This window comes from Gallus gallus, chromosome 1 (assembly GCF_016699485.2).
Source record: "Gallus gallus isolate bGalGal1 chromosome 1, bGalGal1.mat.broiler.GRCg7b, whole genome shotgun sequence".
Classification (NCBI taxonomy): Eukaryota; Metazoa; Chordata; class Aves; order Galliformes; family Phasianidae; genus Gallus; species Gallus gallus.
In genome coordinates this window covers 2,338,859-2,353,950 of record NC_052532.1, presented here as the reverse complement: position 1 = coordinate 2,353,950, position 15,092 = coordinate 2,338,859, and the positions used below count along the sequence as shown (strand labels likewise).

Genomic DNA, 15,092 nt, shown 5'->3' with positions numbered 1-15,092 from the left:
GAATTAAAATAATTTCCTCTTTTATTCCCTATTTTACAATAGTTTTTGGAAAACTTAAATACTGTTGAAAACCCCCTAAGGGGATCTAACTGGAAGCAGATTAGAAAACTTTGGACAAAGTTGAGAAGGCTTCTTTTAAGACATATCTTTATCATACTTAGGTTATAGTGTAAATACTAAATTAAAACCTCCCATATTGGCTGTTAGGATAGGCAAATGTTTAACTGTGTCTTCTTTTTCAGACGATTAAGCTCTACTATAAACTGATTGTGACCTTTAAACAAGTTGGATAATGTCTCTGGTGCCACAGTTATTTTTTAAGAACTTAGCATTTTTAGTTCATATGGAGCAGAGCTGTTTTTTCAGCCTTATTTCATTGATCCTTATTTTATAAAGGGTCACTGCATATTATTGTACTTTATGCATAAGTAGATAGTTCTTTAAAAAGAACAGGCAACTACTTTGAAAACCTAGTCTAAGTTGAAAAGATAAATCTTTTTCTGATAAATTTCTGGGAGAAAAATCCCATTGCATTTGATACTGTTCTTTGTCTTACAACATTTTCAGTCTTCTTTGTCCAATCAAGGATGAGAAGAAAAAAGAAAGGACTATGTATTAATTGTGCCCTCAGTTCAGAATGTGTCCAAGGTGGCAGCAACATGGGGAAAACAAGGTTCAGGTCCATCACCAACGTGCTGAGTAATGAATTTCTTTAGCGAAATCTCATTCATGTGTCACCTTCAAGATATATATGTGATACATTTTCATATCAAGGGTACTTGTAAGGCTGTATCTGGGTTCATTTCGAAGGTCTTTGCTACAGGAAAGATGTAGGCATTTTGACAGAAAGGGTCTGCAAGAGAAGTCCAGTGGAGAACACCCAGGCTGGAAGCACATGAGATGTGAGAAGAGTCTGTAAAAACTGAAATGGTTTAGCCTGCAGAGAAGAGTGGGTTTTGCTGTCTGTGACCATCTGGAGAAGCCAGAGGCTGTATGTAGTCAGGCTGTATGTAGCTGTATGTGCATTCTCTGCAGAATGAGTTTCTTGAGTTTCTGAGCCCTGTTGTAACCTTCCTGCTACTAAAGGCAGGTGACCATCATGTTAACGTGGTCGTAATGTGCACTTTGATTTTAAATAAAGTCAACTGTAAACTGTTCCTGTTTATGTTTCTAAGTAGTCACCAGAGCTGCTGCTGTTGTTACTGCTCCTGCTGTTCACTTTGCTGCTTCCCCTTCATCCATCTGTAAGTCTTAGAACACTCAAACATCTGGAGAATGAATCCTTTTTGATTTAGAGGCTATCAGTTACAATTATTTGCGGAAAATCAGCTGTTAGAACTGGTCTTTTGCAGGCCAGTAAGGTGAAGCACAAGCTTACCAACGTTTCTTATATTTTTCTAGAACAGTTGCATTTGCTGTTCTATCTGTATTGTGCTTTTAATTTTGAGTATTCTTTGTAGCCAACTCTGCATTGTTTTAGTTGCTTATGGTACTGCTTTATGTTAGGTTATCATGGAATGGCTTGGGTTGGAAGGGACCTCACGGATCATCAAGCTCCAACTCCCCCCGCTGTATGCAGGACCACCAACCTCCATATCCCCCATACAAATTAACAAAATGTTTTAATCTTGTACTTAGTATTCTGAAATATAATCTAGGGTGCTGCTCTACAATTTGCTTGTTGCCAGAATTTAAAGAAGTTCTACATAGGTAAAACTATTGAAGAGGATTTTTTTTTGTACATAGTGTCTACACTTCCAAACTGATTGGAGATCTTCCGTTGACCTCCATGAACTTGGACTGAGCCTGTGGTTACTTTCCAGACTTGAACCGTTCTGAACAAAGTCTGTTTGTGTTGAGCTCTGTGTTGATAATTGGTGGTAATGGGAAATGAAATGCCTGAAAAGAAAAGGGCATTTATTTGAGGCTTTACTGGAGTGGGGCTGCATCAAGTTAAAAGGCTCCAGGTGTGCATAACATTGAAATGTGTCTGTGCAGTTCAAACACTGGGAAAGTGGCATTTATCAAGGACATAACTTCAAGCTTGTCTGACTGCAAATATGGACTGTCAGAAAAGACATTAAAGTCCATTAGCAGATCCTGCAAAAAAAAAAAGTTGCTTTTTCCAGAAGAAGAAAGTTCAATGCATGGCAGTGTGAGGTTTTTGGTTTTTAAGTACAGTAAACGATTGATTGTTCTGTTTGTTTCTCAAAAGGCACATTTGAGAGCTGGTTGTTTGGTTTTAATGATTAGCTTTGAGAATAGTTTTTAGTAACTGGAAAGGTAAAAAATAGAGCTGAAGGATTTGAGTGCAAAGCTTTAGATTTTGTTGTGTGTGTTTTAGGTGATAGTTTCACTGGATGTTGTAGCTTTTTTTTTTTTTAATGACATTTTCCTCTTTGCTTTCCTTGCTGCATTTTCATCTCTCAGCTTCTCAGTTTGACAAATGTTGTTCCTGATTTTGTTCTTGCTTTGTTGAAATTTCTGACAGCTCTCAGGACAGTGATGAATGCCTGCACCCCCCCCCAAAGTGACTGGGGGTTAAAGCACCTTTGCAATTGGGAAATTTGGGATACGTTCCCACCTGCCAAAGGAAGGAGATAAAATTAGCACTTACGTTTACTTCTACCCAAAGTTTCTAAGCTGTGACTGCGCTGCTTGTTGACCCTTCTCTATTTGTATGTACTCTGACATGTTAGCTCCTTGGGGGGACGTGAATTTAGTTTTTTGCTTCATCTGCAGCATGGCTTTATGACCATATTTAAATAACTGATCAAAAATAGATTCTGGGAAGAAGAGGATGGATAGTCCATTGTGTGAAATGATAGAAGCTATGTAAGTGCTGTTTGACTTGCATTAGGATTAGGAGGAATCCTGTTCAGTCCTCTGATTGACAGACAGAAGTTCTTTTTCAACGATGGCAAAATTTAGGCTTTCAAGAGGTCTTTAACAAGATCATGATCAAGTTCTCCCCTGTGGGCTGCCAGTATGTCATTGATTGTTCTGTGACTTATATTAAGTGACATTGCATAGCCTAGATAAAGGTTCATATGGCAGAGCAGCAAATCATAGAATCACAGAATGGTCTGGATTGAAAAGGACTACAATGATCATCTAGTTTCAACCCCCATGATCTGTGCAGGGTCACCAACCACCAGACCAGGCTGCCCAGAGCCACATCCAGCCTGGCCTTGAATGCCTCCAGGGGTGGGGCATCCACAACCAGCAAATGGACATTCTCCTTCCATGAAAAAAAAGATAAGTTCATGTTTAGGAACTCGGTAACATTTTTCAGGAGGAAGGAAGAAAGAAATGCAGTTTTCTCTTAGAAACTGTTCTTAATTTAAAAAGTTGGAGTGCCCCAAAGCTATTTCAGGGTCATTCTCGACTTGAAGGCAAGCACGGTAATACACTGTTGATGTATGTTCTTTCAGTATGGTTAATATTTACTGGTATTAAGGGACCAGACCTTAGCTTGGATGTCTGCTTACTGTCTCTCCTTGCTTTTCATTTTTAATGTTTAGCTGACAGGTTTGCTACAAACTTAAATCCTAAAATGCAAGCAAATGTGTTATTTCACCAATAGTATCTTAAATTTATTAGGTATTTGATGTTTTAAAATTTTAAATACTTTTCTCTGTAAAAGGTGATGCACAATAAAATAAGCTACACTTGCTGTTATTTCTAATTCATTTCAGCATCAGCCCTGAAGTTAGGGATGCTGCTGAGGAGTGCTGTATCTTTCTAAGCAATTGCAGAAGATTCGTGAAATATTTAGAAATAGTAAACTGAGAGAGATCCAAACTGATAGTGTTGCTTTAATACCTTAATTTGTCCTTCTTGGTACATTTTGTTGATGTTTTTTTTTAGGATACAAAAAAGCTCAAGTTTCTCATTCTAGTGCCCATTGGATGCCAGCTGGTCTCTTATGAAGTGCATGAGCAGGGCAACGTTGCTTATGGCTTGAGCACATGGTTGCATGTCTACATTCTCAAACCTGGAAGTGTTCAAGGCCAGTTTGGATAGGGCTTTGAGCAATGTGATGTACTGGGAGGAGTCCCTTTCAACCCAAACCACCCCATCCCAAGACAGTTCTGAACTCCTTGCTACTGTTACATATGATGCTATGATCCCAGTCTGGTGCTTGTGCAGAATTAATTTCCTTGGTTTGAAACTTGATAACCAAACATTGGAAAACAAACAAACAAAAAACAACATAACACACCACAAATAAACAACAACAAAAATGTCACAACTCCTTTTAGTTGAAAAGCGCCTGTCTTTCATTAATTGGTTGGCTATGTTTATTTAAATTGTATAATTAAGTGACGTAATACTGAAGTTAGCAAGAAGCTGAGGTATCCTAAGCTTTTTCACCTGTACCATAAAATTTAAGCCATTTTTTCCTCAGGCCTAGAAACTGGAGTAGTCTTTCATTGGTGTTTGTATAATGAAAAGAATAAAGATGCTGAAACAACATCGTCAGTATCTTAACACTTTTTCCACATTGTAATCCTCTTAGTTTGATACCTTTCGCTTTATCTAACAAATGATATTTAACGTGGCTTGTCTTATACATATGTTCATGAGTTTTGTAGTATGCTCATTAGATTTCAGTTATTTGGATACTGAATCCTCTCTATATGTTGAATTTTCTCTTAAGAGTACATATAACAAAACACAACTTGAACCTTTTCTGCTTTAAAAGAATTTGTGGATAGAATTGTCCTGGTGTTCAGATATTCCTCTAACTTATGGGAAAGGTTCTGAGAGGTGCATGAAATGACTTTGGAACGTTGTCGTGTGTTTTCATTCCAGGTGTCAGCAGTGGACTCCTTGGAGGGTCCCCTTCTTCAGGTGGAGGGATTGAGTGATCTGAGACTGGAGCTCCACAGCAAGAAGATGAACATGCACTTAGTCCTGATAGATGAGTTACATCGTCATCTTTACATCAAATCAACTAACAAAGTTGGACAACGCAACAAGGAGAAGGGGAGAATAAGGTTGGTTTGGTGTGATGCTAAGGACAATGGGTCTGGGAGGGAAGAGAACAACCTTCTCCCTATCATCAGCAGAAACTTTCTTGGGAGAGTAACACTGGTTGGAATTTTCATTCTTAGAGTAGATTTAAAAGCAACTTTCTTGTGCTCATGGCTGTGAAGATTCTGAAATCCCCACGTATGTTGGTACTCTTTGGAGCCTCTGAGCAGTCTGTTCTTCTTTTGCTTAGTGATTCTGTTGTTTCTTTCTGCTTCCTACAGAATTATGATGAGGTCAGTTCCTTTTAGCATTCTTTTCCTTACCTGATACGTATACCCTTCCCACAAACACCATGATCATGAGGCTCTCAGGTCAGGCAAAGGAAATATCACAGAGGAGAAGTGCTCATCCTTTTTATCACATTGCCAGGGTTTAAAAAACTTCCAGCTGATCATAAGGTTACTAGCCAGAAGCCACAACATTGAAGTGCTCAGGCAATGCGTCTTGGCTCCGTAGTGTTTCAGAGCTGTTTTAAGGATGTTGAAACTCTTTACTTGGCTGGTGCTTCTGATCAGTGGGAATTCAGCTCAACTGGTACTTTTTCCAAATGTTGTGAATTCTAAATTTGATGGCAGTAGCCTTGTTGGGAGGGAAGAAAGAAAGATACAGGCTAGAGAAGAAAAATGTGTGGTTGTCACTTCTGTAGAGCAGGAGAGATAATAAACAATGATGGGGAGCAACAGAGGAGTCAGGATATGATTAAGATGCAGAGAAAAGATAAATTATCATCTTATTATGAGAAAGGAGGAATAAAAAATGCTTACCAAAAATAAGAGGAGAGATAGTAAGTTTCATTAAATGAATTTCTGAAACTAAGAATTGTTTGAAGTTCAAGTTTCTAGGAAAGGGAGTTGTTAGCAAGGCCTTTCTCTCTTCCTTACTCATCTTGTTAATTAAAAACAGACAAAAAGCTTTGGTGTACCCAGACTATGCAACTACTAATTAACTGCAATTTTGTATGACTGCTACAGGGAGCCTTATCTTTTTCTTGCTTTGTCTTTTTCCTTATTCCTTGTTATACATCATTGATACGATATTAATATGAACACTTGGATCAAGGACAATCTTGTAGCTCCACTTTGGTGTGCTGCCCTAGACTGCTGTCAACTAGGATGCTGTTATAGTTACTTAAAATCAAAACAGCAAGTGTTAGATCTAACAATGCTCATAATGAATGCATAGCCAATCCCTTTATGTGTGGCATTGTAGGTATGTAGAGTGTAGGTGCTTCTTAGGCAGGATAGTAAGGTTAGCCCTTGTTTCTGCATGTTTCTGTAAGTATTTTGACCTCTAAGGGAACACACAAAATTCATTAGAGGAGCCTTCTCTGCTTCTTTATCTTACAAATGATTTCTTGCATTTGCTCCCCTGCCATATCCAGCTTTATGGTTTTCATTATGCAGCTGAAGCAATACGATGTATTCTTAGCAAATAATTCTACATGAATTGTGGAAATGACCAAGTCTTCCTGCTTTCAGAGTAGGAAGGTTCCTTTGGAGAAGGGTTCATGTAGATGTGCACAGAACAGGAATTTGGAGGGGAGGAGAAAGTGAATATTGCTAGAGGGTGCTAGAAAAGCTTGAAGAAGGAGTAAATAGTTTACAGAGGCTGTGGAAATGGCAGCATCTCTATTCCATATGTGGTTTTCTAGAAAGATCTTAACAGTCATATTTCAGTTTTTTATCAGTAGTTAATTGTGCTGGAGGTGAATGTTGTTGTGGTCATCAGTTGGAGAAGTCTAAAGCTGTAATAAATTCAGAGTGGCCTTGGGTTACCAGATTTTTGTCATTGATGCAACAGTGTTTTCTCATCGTTGCTTTTTGGCTTTTGTCATCTTCTTTCTAGTGTATTTAGGCATTGTCACTTATACCCATCTATGGACTGGTGCTTTAATTGGGGTTTAGTAAACCTCTTTATGAGAACTGTTACGTGTATCTCTTTTGCTCACACATTTAAGAAATAAATTGATTGTTTTTCATGAACGAAGATTCTATGTGACAGTAAACTGTTTGCTTTAATTCTTTCCCCTCATACAGTTCGCTTGTGAAAGATGCTTCTTCTGTACCCCTTATGGATGTTACTAACTTGTCTACACCTCGAAAGTTCCTTGAAACTTCCCAGTTTAGTACTCCTGGAAGCTCCAGCAGTGAGTATTTGAGTCACTTGTGTTCCAACCTGGCTTATTTTATAGCACTTCAGCTGGCTTTTCAAGAGTAGTAGAGGGTATATCATCCCCTCTCCTTGGATGTCTGCTAACAGGGGTCCTGAGACAAGAAGATACAAACAGAATTTGTAAAATACTGTGAAATGAGTGAGTTCTAAGTCCAGAGGCAGAATTCAGTCATATCTGTAGTTTTTTTGGCAAGTAATCCTTACTCATCATCTTAAATTAATTGCACTTTGTTTTCTTTGTCTGTTCTTGTGTTGATCATGTTTGTGATATCTAGGACAGAAGAGATCTACAGTCAGTTCAGTTTCCATAGAAGCCTCCTCTATATTTTATGTAGGCAAGCAAGTATATATAGATGTCACAGAAGTATTTTCCTGTGTTGGAGCCAAAAGGTCGAAGCTTTTCCTTGTGGGAACTTTGACTAAAGGACTCCCTAAACACAGGATTAATCTGGTTGTCTTTGTATACCTGTTACAACAGATACTAAGCAAAATACTCAGTTTTATTGGTACTTCTGTACTGCACAGACGGGGAATTAATCCTTGTATTGTTTCAGTGGATTAATGTGTGGTTGTCCTCGTTCAACAAATAAATAAAATGAAGAATACAGAAGTGACCTCCATCGCTTTCCCACTTGCCTCCTTGTCAGTCTTCCTCAAATTGAGATAATTTTTTTAGTCTTTTCACTCTTAACCATTTTGTCCTTATTTTTGTCAGCTTGAGTCTGTTGTTTCTTACCATACTTACCTCATAGCCTCTCTTGTGTAATCATTCTTCTCTTTTGCTCATTTGTTACGTAGCAGTGTTCCTGTTGAGGTGGCTTGTCTCTCAGTCTGAGGCTTTAGTTCTTCCTAGTGGAGGTTTCTGAGGAGTCCCTTGTGATGTGTCAATACAAATTTACAAAGCTGAAAAGAGCAGCTTCATCATGGAACCCTAGGATAGAAAATGTGCAAGAATTCTGAGCTTCATCATCAAAATTTCTGTATTTATCCCATGTAATCAGTGAAGCTCAGTTCTTTCCAAAATCACATGATGTGAGGAGGTAAGGGAATAAACCACACAAAACTGAATGCTGTTCCCACCACTGTAAATGTTAACCTACTTTTCATAGAATGACAGAATGGCCTGGGTTGAAAAGGACCACGATAATCATCTAGTTTCAACCCCCCTATTATGTGCAGGGTCGCCAACCACCAGACCATGCTGCCCAGAGCCATATCCCGCCTGGCCTTGAATGCCTCCAGGAATGGGGCATCCACAACCTCCTTGGGCAGCCTGTTCCAGTGTCACCACCCTCTGGGTGAAAAACTTCCTCCTAATATCTAACCTAAACCTCCCCTGTCTCAGTTTAAAACCATTCCCCCTTGTCCTGTCCACCCTCGTAAACAGTCGTACCCTCTCCTGTTTATATTCTCTGTTCAAGTACTGGAGCGCCACAGTGAGTTCTCCGTGGAGCCTTCTCTTCTCCAAGCTAAACAATCCCTCAACCTTTCTCCATAGCACAGGTGCTCCAGCCCTCTGATCATCTTAGTGGCCCTGCTCTGGACCCATTCCAAGAGCTCCACGTCCTCCTTGTGCTGGGGACCACAGGCCTACTACTTTTGTAGTAAGTGAATTGTGTAATATCTGACATTGCTGATAGTTTTCCACCTAAATCATGAATCCTCCTAGCAAAATGATGATGATAATAATGAAGAAAAAAGTCTGAAGTTGCAGAGCTGATAGGAATCTCCCATTGTGCTTTATTGATGGGGAATAGGCAGCAGGAGATGCGCCTGTTGAAAAATGGAATCCCTGTATTTCATCATCTTTAGTGTCATCTATCTTTTTTCCTTTTTTTTATTGCTAGTGTAACGACCATCTTAAATATGCTTTGAAATTATTTTTTTTGACACTTTCAGCTTTGAAGACTCTCACAGCCCAGCCAATTCTCATCTCACCTGCTGAGACTGAGAAAGGGTTCATTAATATCTAGAACTGGCAAGGAAAAATGGAATTAAGCAGAAAAAAATAAGAACAAAAGAGTTGATAAGGATGAGAAGAGAAAGATTGTTTATTGATTTACATATTTTAGACATCTCATAGAAGTTCTTTGCCTGATGCAGTGTTGATGACATCTCTTGTTCTAAGATTCTGTGATAAAGTTATTTCATGCAGTGTTGGAGTGAACGTGCAAGGGTACAAGCAACAGGTAAAAATACAAAGAGGTCTCTAAGAAATAGGTTGGTTGTGGGCATAAGACAGCATCGCTTCTTTGACTCCAAAGGCCTAAAAACGAAGACTTTGGCTTCATTCTCAACTGCTGCAAATTGTTATTCATCAGTTGAGGATCTGCCATCAAAACTCATTTGTTCAGATCTTTTGCTGTTCATGCTCATTACACCAGAAAATCTTTCACCTGGCTCCTTGTTTCACTCTATTATGTAGCGTTGTGCTAGGCAAACATCCTTCAGACTGGGAAAGATGGAGGATATAATAGAAAACATTTGGTCAACATGAAGTATGCATATGGTTTTGCTTGAAGTGCACAGTGTACTTACGTACTTTTTTTTCTAGATAATTTTATTTTAAAAGTAGCCTTTTCCAGGGCTGCAAAGCTATTAGAGATTTAAAACTTATGTGTATGCATAATGAAAGCTGTTTCTGCCTTTAGTCATTTAGGTTCTTTAGCTTTTTATTGATGAAACAAAGTGGCCATGCATATTAATGTACACCACTATGAAGAACTGACTCATTCAACCTATCTCAGCAAAGAAGATGCCAATATTTTGAGTTCTTTCTGCATTTGCTTCCCAGAGGAGATGTTACCTTGTGCCGTAGAATCTTTATAAGGAAATTAAAGCAGTTCCTCCTGCACTTAAAATAAACAGAATCTTCGGTAACATTCACCTGAGGATTGTAGATACGGCAGCTTACTGCTAACACTTTCCCTTCATGCCAGTTCAGAGAAATAAATTCACTTCTAAATTTTATTTTTCTGCATGAACTTTCTCTATTCTGAAGTGTATTTATGGCAGTTTCTGCCTTGCCAGACTCTTCCTGGAACTATAAAATGTTCTCACTCAGTACACAGAAAACCTAAGAGCTCTCTTTCCTGAAAAACTCATGGAACTCATCTTAGAAAACCCACAGAAGGCAACCTGAAGTGGTAACTGTGTGTTCTTATGGATGGGATTTGTAAATTTTATGCAGATGATATTTTTCCATGATCAGTGTTTCTCAGCTGCAAGAGAAAAACTTAGCTTCTACATCCAAGCAGTATGATAGCTTCAAAGATTAAATGTGTAGTTACAGCTCAAGAATGCAAGTCCCTGTGTGTAGCTGAAAGCGTGGGGTGACCTGTGAATCTGGCCCTCCGAAATGCCCTGAGGAATCCTGGAGCTTTAAGGTCCAGTTTTAAAGGTGCTCTAAAAGTACCATTCTGGCATTCACTTTTGTTGCAATTGCTTCCACCTTAAGCATGCTCAATAAGTAAATAAAATATGTTTTTTTCTTATTAACATCACCTGGGGATCTGATACGAGTAGGGTGATTTTTCTCGAGCATTCACACTAAAAATTAAATCCTCCTGCTAAACCTGACTTGTCCTGTGAGCTGTTTTGCATTTGCACAAGTCCAACTGAAGACTTAATCAGAAGGTGGTGGGAATCCAGCAGTGAATCTGTTGTTTTTTTTCCTGCTGTCATTATAGTGCTGTGTGAAAAGCGCAGTTTGTCGTGATTGTCTCAGAGTAAATTTCTGTGCCTGTGTTATTTAAGAGGAAGCCTGTTCCTGCAGTTTAAGAATGCTTTGCCACTGTACAGCGAGCATGAAAGCCTGTGAAGTAACTTTAATGTGCTATTTTGCAGGGCTGTGCTTTCTCACTGATCCTCACCAATGGTTCACATTCTGGCTTGATGCTGAGCACTGACACACGTAATGCATGTGCGTTTGGAGGAGGAAAGGAAAAATGGAGAGAGTTTTAGATTCATGTGGTGAAATCCGAAAGGAATGCTTTGTCTCCCTTGAAGAAGTTGATTAGTTGTTTCTATATGCAGTCACAAAGTTATTTGGCTGCTATACACTTCTTTAGAACTCGGAAACACAGTGCATGGGGTGGATTTTCAGAGTGGCTCACAGAGTTGCTTGATACAGTTTTCTTTAAGTTAAATGCGGTTACAATAGGTTTGAGAGAGTGGCCTTGTCAAATTCCAGCATCTCTGCTTTTGGAAGACTGCTGTCCTAAAAACTGTATATAGACCTGCATCAACCACAGTTATAGAAAGAGGAGATTTGCCTTCAGGCTTTGGGGTTATTGATCTCTTAGGTCTGTTTTCTTTTGGGCTTGGTACTAAAGCAGATCAGTAAATGACCAAAATCTTTACGGGACCATTTCTGAAGTGACTGCCCATTTGTTGCCTGTTGCCTCCATTTATAGATCAAGAAAAGGATTCAGCACCACAGTTAGCAGGTTAAATTTCTTCAGATATCACATGCCTTTGGGAGACTGTGAATTTGCATTGTTTCCTCCAAAAGTACTGAAGACACAGAATTTATCATCTGTGAGGACATGAATCATGGAAAATAGTATATTAAATTTTACTGGTTGCCCATAAATGCACACAGCTAATGAAATCATCTGTAATAAGTAGCAGCAAATTTTGAAGATTCATTAGAATGAAAAACAAGACCAAGGATCTTTTCTTAGGTCTGTTACTCTTAAATGAGTTATCAACACAAGATTTCTTGGGATCAGTGCTATTGAAATGTTTCTTGCAGAGGTAGTCTGTATGGACATCATTTTCACCCGTGGAGCTCCTCAGCCCCCAGGGAGTAATGTGTTTTAAAGGTGAACTTTGTAAACGTTGGTCTGCTTTGATACCTTTTTTGAAGAGCTGAGGGACTGATTTGTGGGCCAGAGCTTTGTGGTCAAATAACCCCTTGATGACATTAAATTGTAGAAGGGGATGTTTGAAGTAGGGAAGACACAAGAAAAGGACATCTTCAGCATCCCAGGATTGAGATCTTGTCAGATCTTGTAGATAAATGGGCCCCCAAGGCTACCCAGGATACCTCTTTAATAGGCAGAATGTTCAGGAAACAAAATTCCTACTATTTTATCAAAAGATAAGGTCTAGCAGAACGTATATACTGGTGTGTTGCTACTAGATATTGAAGTGTGCTGTTATTTGTAAGAAATGTAAATCATTGTCCTGACTATTTAAGGGTGTTTCAAAATTGGTTTGCTCTTTTTGAAGATGGAAGAGTGTTCATGTGATGGCAGAATTCTCAGCAAGATTGCTGCCTTCATTCCTCTTAAATGCTGTCCTCACATTTGGATGTAGCAGTGCTTCCTCCTTCTCTCGTTTTCATTGTGTGATATTAAGGGTAATTTACAGCCCCCCTTACAAAGGTGCTGTGGTGTAATGATGGGGACCTGTCTGAAAGGTTGTTTAGGCTCTGAAAGCTCTGCATTGAACTTGGAGCACAGGATTTTCATTTTTACTTTTAAACAGTAGGTTAAAACCTTTTCTCCTCTAGCATTTCCAGTGTTGTCTTTTCCACAGCTATTGTTCCAAAGAGCTCATTTTCTATGTTTGTGCCTGGCATGCTGTGGTTTTTAAAGAAAAAACAAGTAGCATTAACAAAGTGAGTGGACCATATACACAGTACACAAAGTGCTTTGCAGCCCATGGTTTGAAAGGTGTTTGAGAGATGAGAGCTTTGAGTAGAAATGCCTGAGGTTTTTCCCAGAGGTTTTTGAGAGGGCTCCTCCTAGAAGGCAGGAGCCCCCTACAAGGTAACACAGCCAAAAGCCCATCTGAAGTGTCTCTATACCAATGCACACAGCATGGGAAATAAGCAGGAGGAACTGGAAACAGTGGTGCAGTTGGAAAAGTACAATCTTATTGCTGTCACAGAAACACGGTGGGATGACTCACGTAACTGGAATACCATGATTGAGGGCTCTCAGCTTTATAGAAGGGATAGGTGAGGTAGGAGGGGTGGGGGAGTTCCCTCAATATTAAAAAGCGGATAATCTGTGAGGAGCTGTGCCTGGGCAACTCATGAAAAGGTGGAGAGCTTGTGGGTTAAAACTGGAGACCAGACTAATAAGGGGTGTCAGGTGGTTGAGGTCTACTACAGGCCAACTGATAAAGGAGAACCTGCTGAGTAGGCCTTCTTGCTTCAGCTGCAAGGGGCATCCTGTATATAATATCTCATCCTGGTGAGGGATTTCAACCACCTGGATATCTGCTGGGAATACAGCATGGTGAGCTGCAAGAAATCCAGGAGACTCCTGGTGTCCATGGATGACAACTTTCTGGTTCAGGTTTTGGACAGATCCACCAGAGGTGAAGCATTGATGAACCTGATGTTCAGCAATGCAGAAGAGAGAACAAAAGAGGCTAGGATTGGAGGCAGCCTGGGCTGCAGTGACCATGCCCTCCCTGGATATGTTCATGATCTTGAGAAACGTGGGCCTGGCAAGGTTCTGGAGCCAGAACCTTGAACTTCAGAAGAGCCAGCTTGAAGTTCTGTTGAAGAAGAAATTGTTGGGTGAGATTCCACTGAGAAACTGTCCTTAGGGATAAAGGAACAGAAGAGAGCTGGCAGCACTTTAAGGGTGTTTTTCTGAGAGCGTGAGAGTTCTCTGTCCCTCAGAGTAAGAAATCAGGCAGACAAGACCAGCATGGCTAAGCAAGGACTTGCTGGTCAGACTGAGGGGGGGAAAAAGGAAAAGCAGAGGTGATGGAAGTGGGGATGGATGGCCTGGGAAGAATATAGGGATGCTGTCTGAATGTGCAGAGATGGAGTCAGGAAAGCCAAGGCACAGTAGGAATTGAACTTGGCAAGGGAGGTGGAAAAAAAACAAGAAGGGATTCTTTAGATGCATTGGGCAGACAAGGCAGTCAAAGGAGAGTGTACTCCCCTTGATAAACGAAAATGGAGAGCTAACGTCCTTAGATGTGAAGGCTGAGGTACTTAATGAGTTTTTTACCTCGGTGTTCCCAACCAGTCAGCCTTCTCATGCCTCCTGTGTCCTAGAACTTCTAGGAAGGGAAGAAAATCCCTCCCAGTGTAAGAGTGGAGGAAGTCCCAGACCATCTCATGAAGCTGAATGCATTCAAGTCTGTGGGACCAGATGATATGCATCCCAGGGTTCTGAAAAAAATGGATGATGTGGATGCTGAGCTGCCCTCTATTGTATTTGAAAGATCATGGCTGTCAGGCAAAGTCCAGGGCGACTGGAAAAAAGGGAAATGTCACTCCTGTATTCAAGTAAAGGAGAAGGGAAGACCTGGGGAACTATAGGCCTCATCTCTGTCCCTGGGAGGATCATGGAGCAGATCCTCCTGGAAGAGATGTTAAAGCACATGAGAGATGAGCAGGTGATCTGAGACAGTCAGAGGGCTGTTGTCAGCAGCTTGATGTCCAGATGGAGGTTGGTCATGAGAGGGTCTGTTCTGGGAGCAGTATTCTTCAACATCTTAATCAGTGACGTAGATGATTGGATTGAGTGTACCATCAGCAAATTTGCTGATGCTACCAAGGTGAGTGGTGCAGTTGACACAACAGAGGAGAGAGACACCATCCTGAGGGAAATGGATGTGCTCAAAAAGTGTACACATGAGAATCTAATGAGGTTTAAGAAGGCAAAGTGCAAGATGTTGCACTTGGGTTTGGACACTCACGGATATGAGTACAGACTGGGAGAAAAACTCCTTGAGAGCAGCCCTGTGGAGAAGGACTTGGGTGTCCTGAGGGATGAAAAACTGAGCAAGAGCCAGCAGTGTGCTCTTGCAGCCCAGAAGGCCAACTGTATCCTGGGCTCTATCAGCAGAGAGGTGGTGGCAGGAGGAGGGAGGTGATTGTCCCCTTCTGCCCTGCCCTTGTAAGG

The 15,092-nt window shown here is 40.3% G+C and overlaps 1 protein-coding gene across 1 annotated transcript in view; it reads left to right on the top strand.

Annotated features, from left to right (window-relative positions):
• The window catches only part of EXOC4 (exocyst complex component 4), a gene marked incomplete at its 5' end in the record, with an annotated part of 409,823 nt that overhangs the window by 15,493 nt on the left and 379,238 nt on the right, over positions 1–15,092 (top strand). The window contains 2 exon segments of the mRNA NM_001199320.3: positions 4,819–5,003; positions 7,077–7,186. Of these exon segments, the coding sequence (NP_001186249.2) occupies positions 4,819–5,003; positions 7,077–7,186 (295 nt within the window).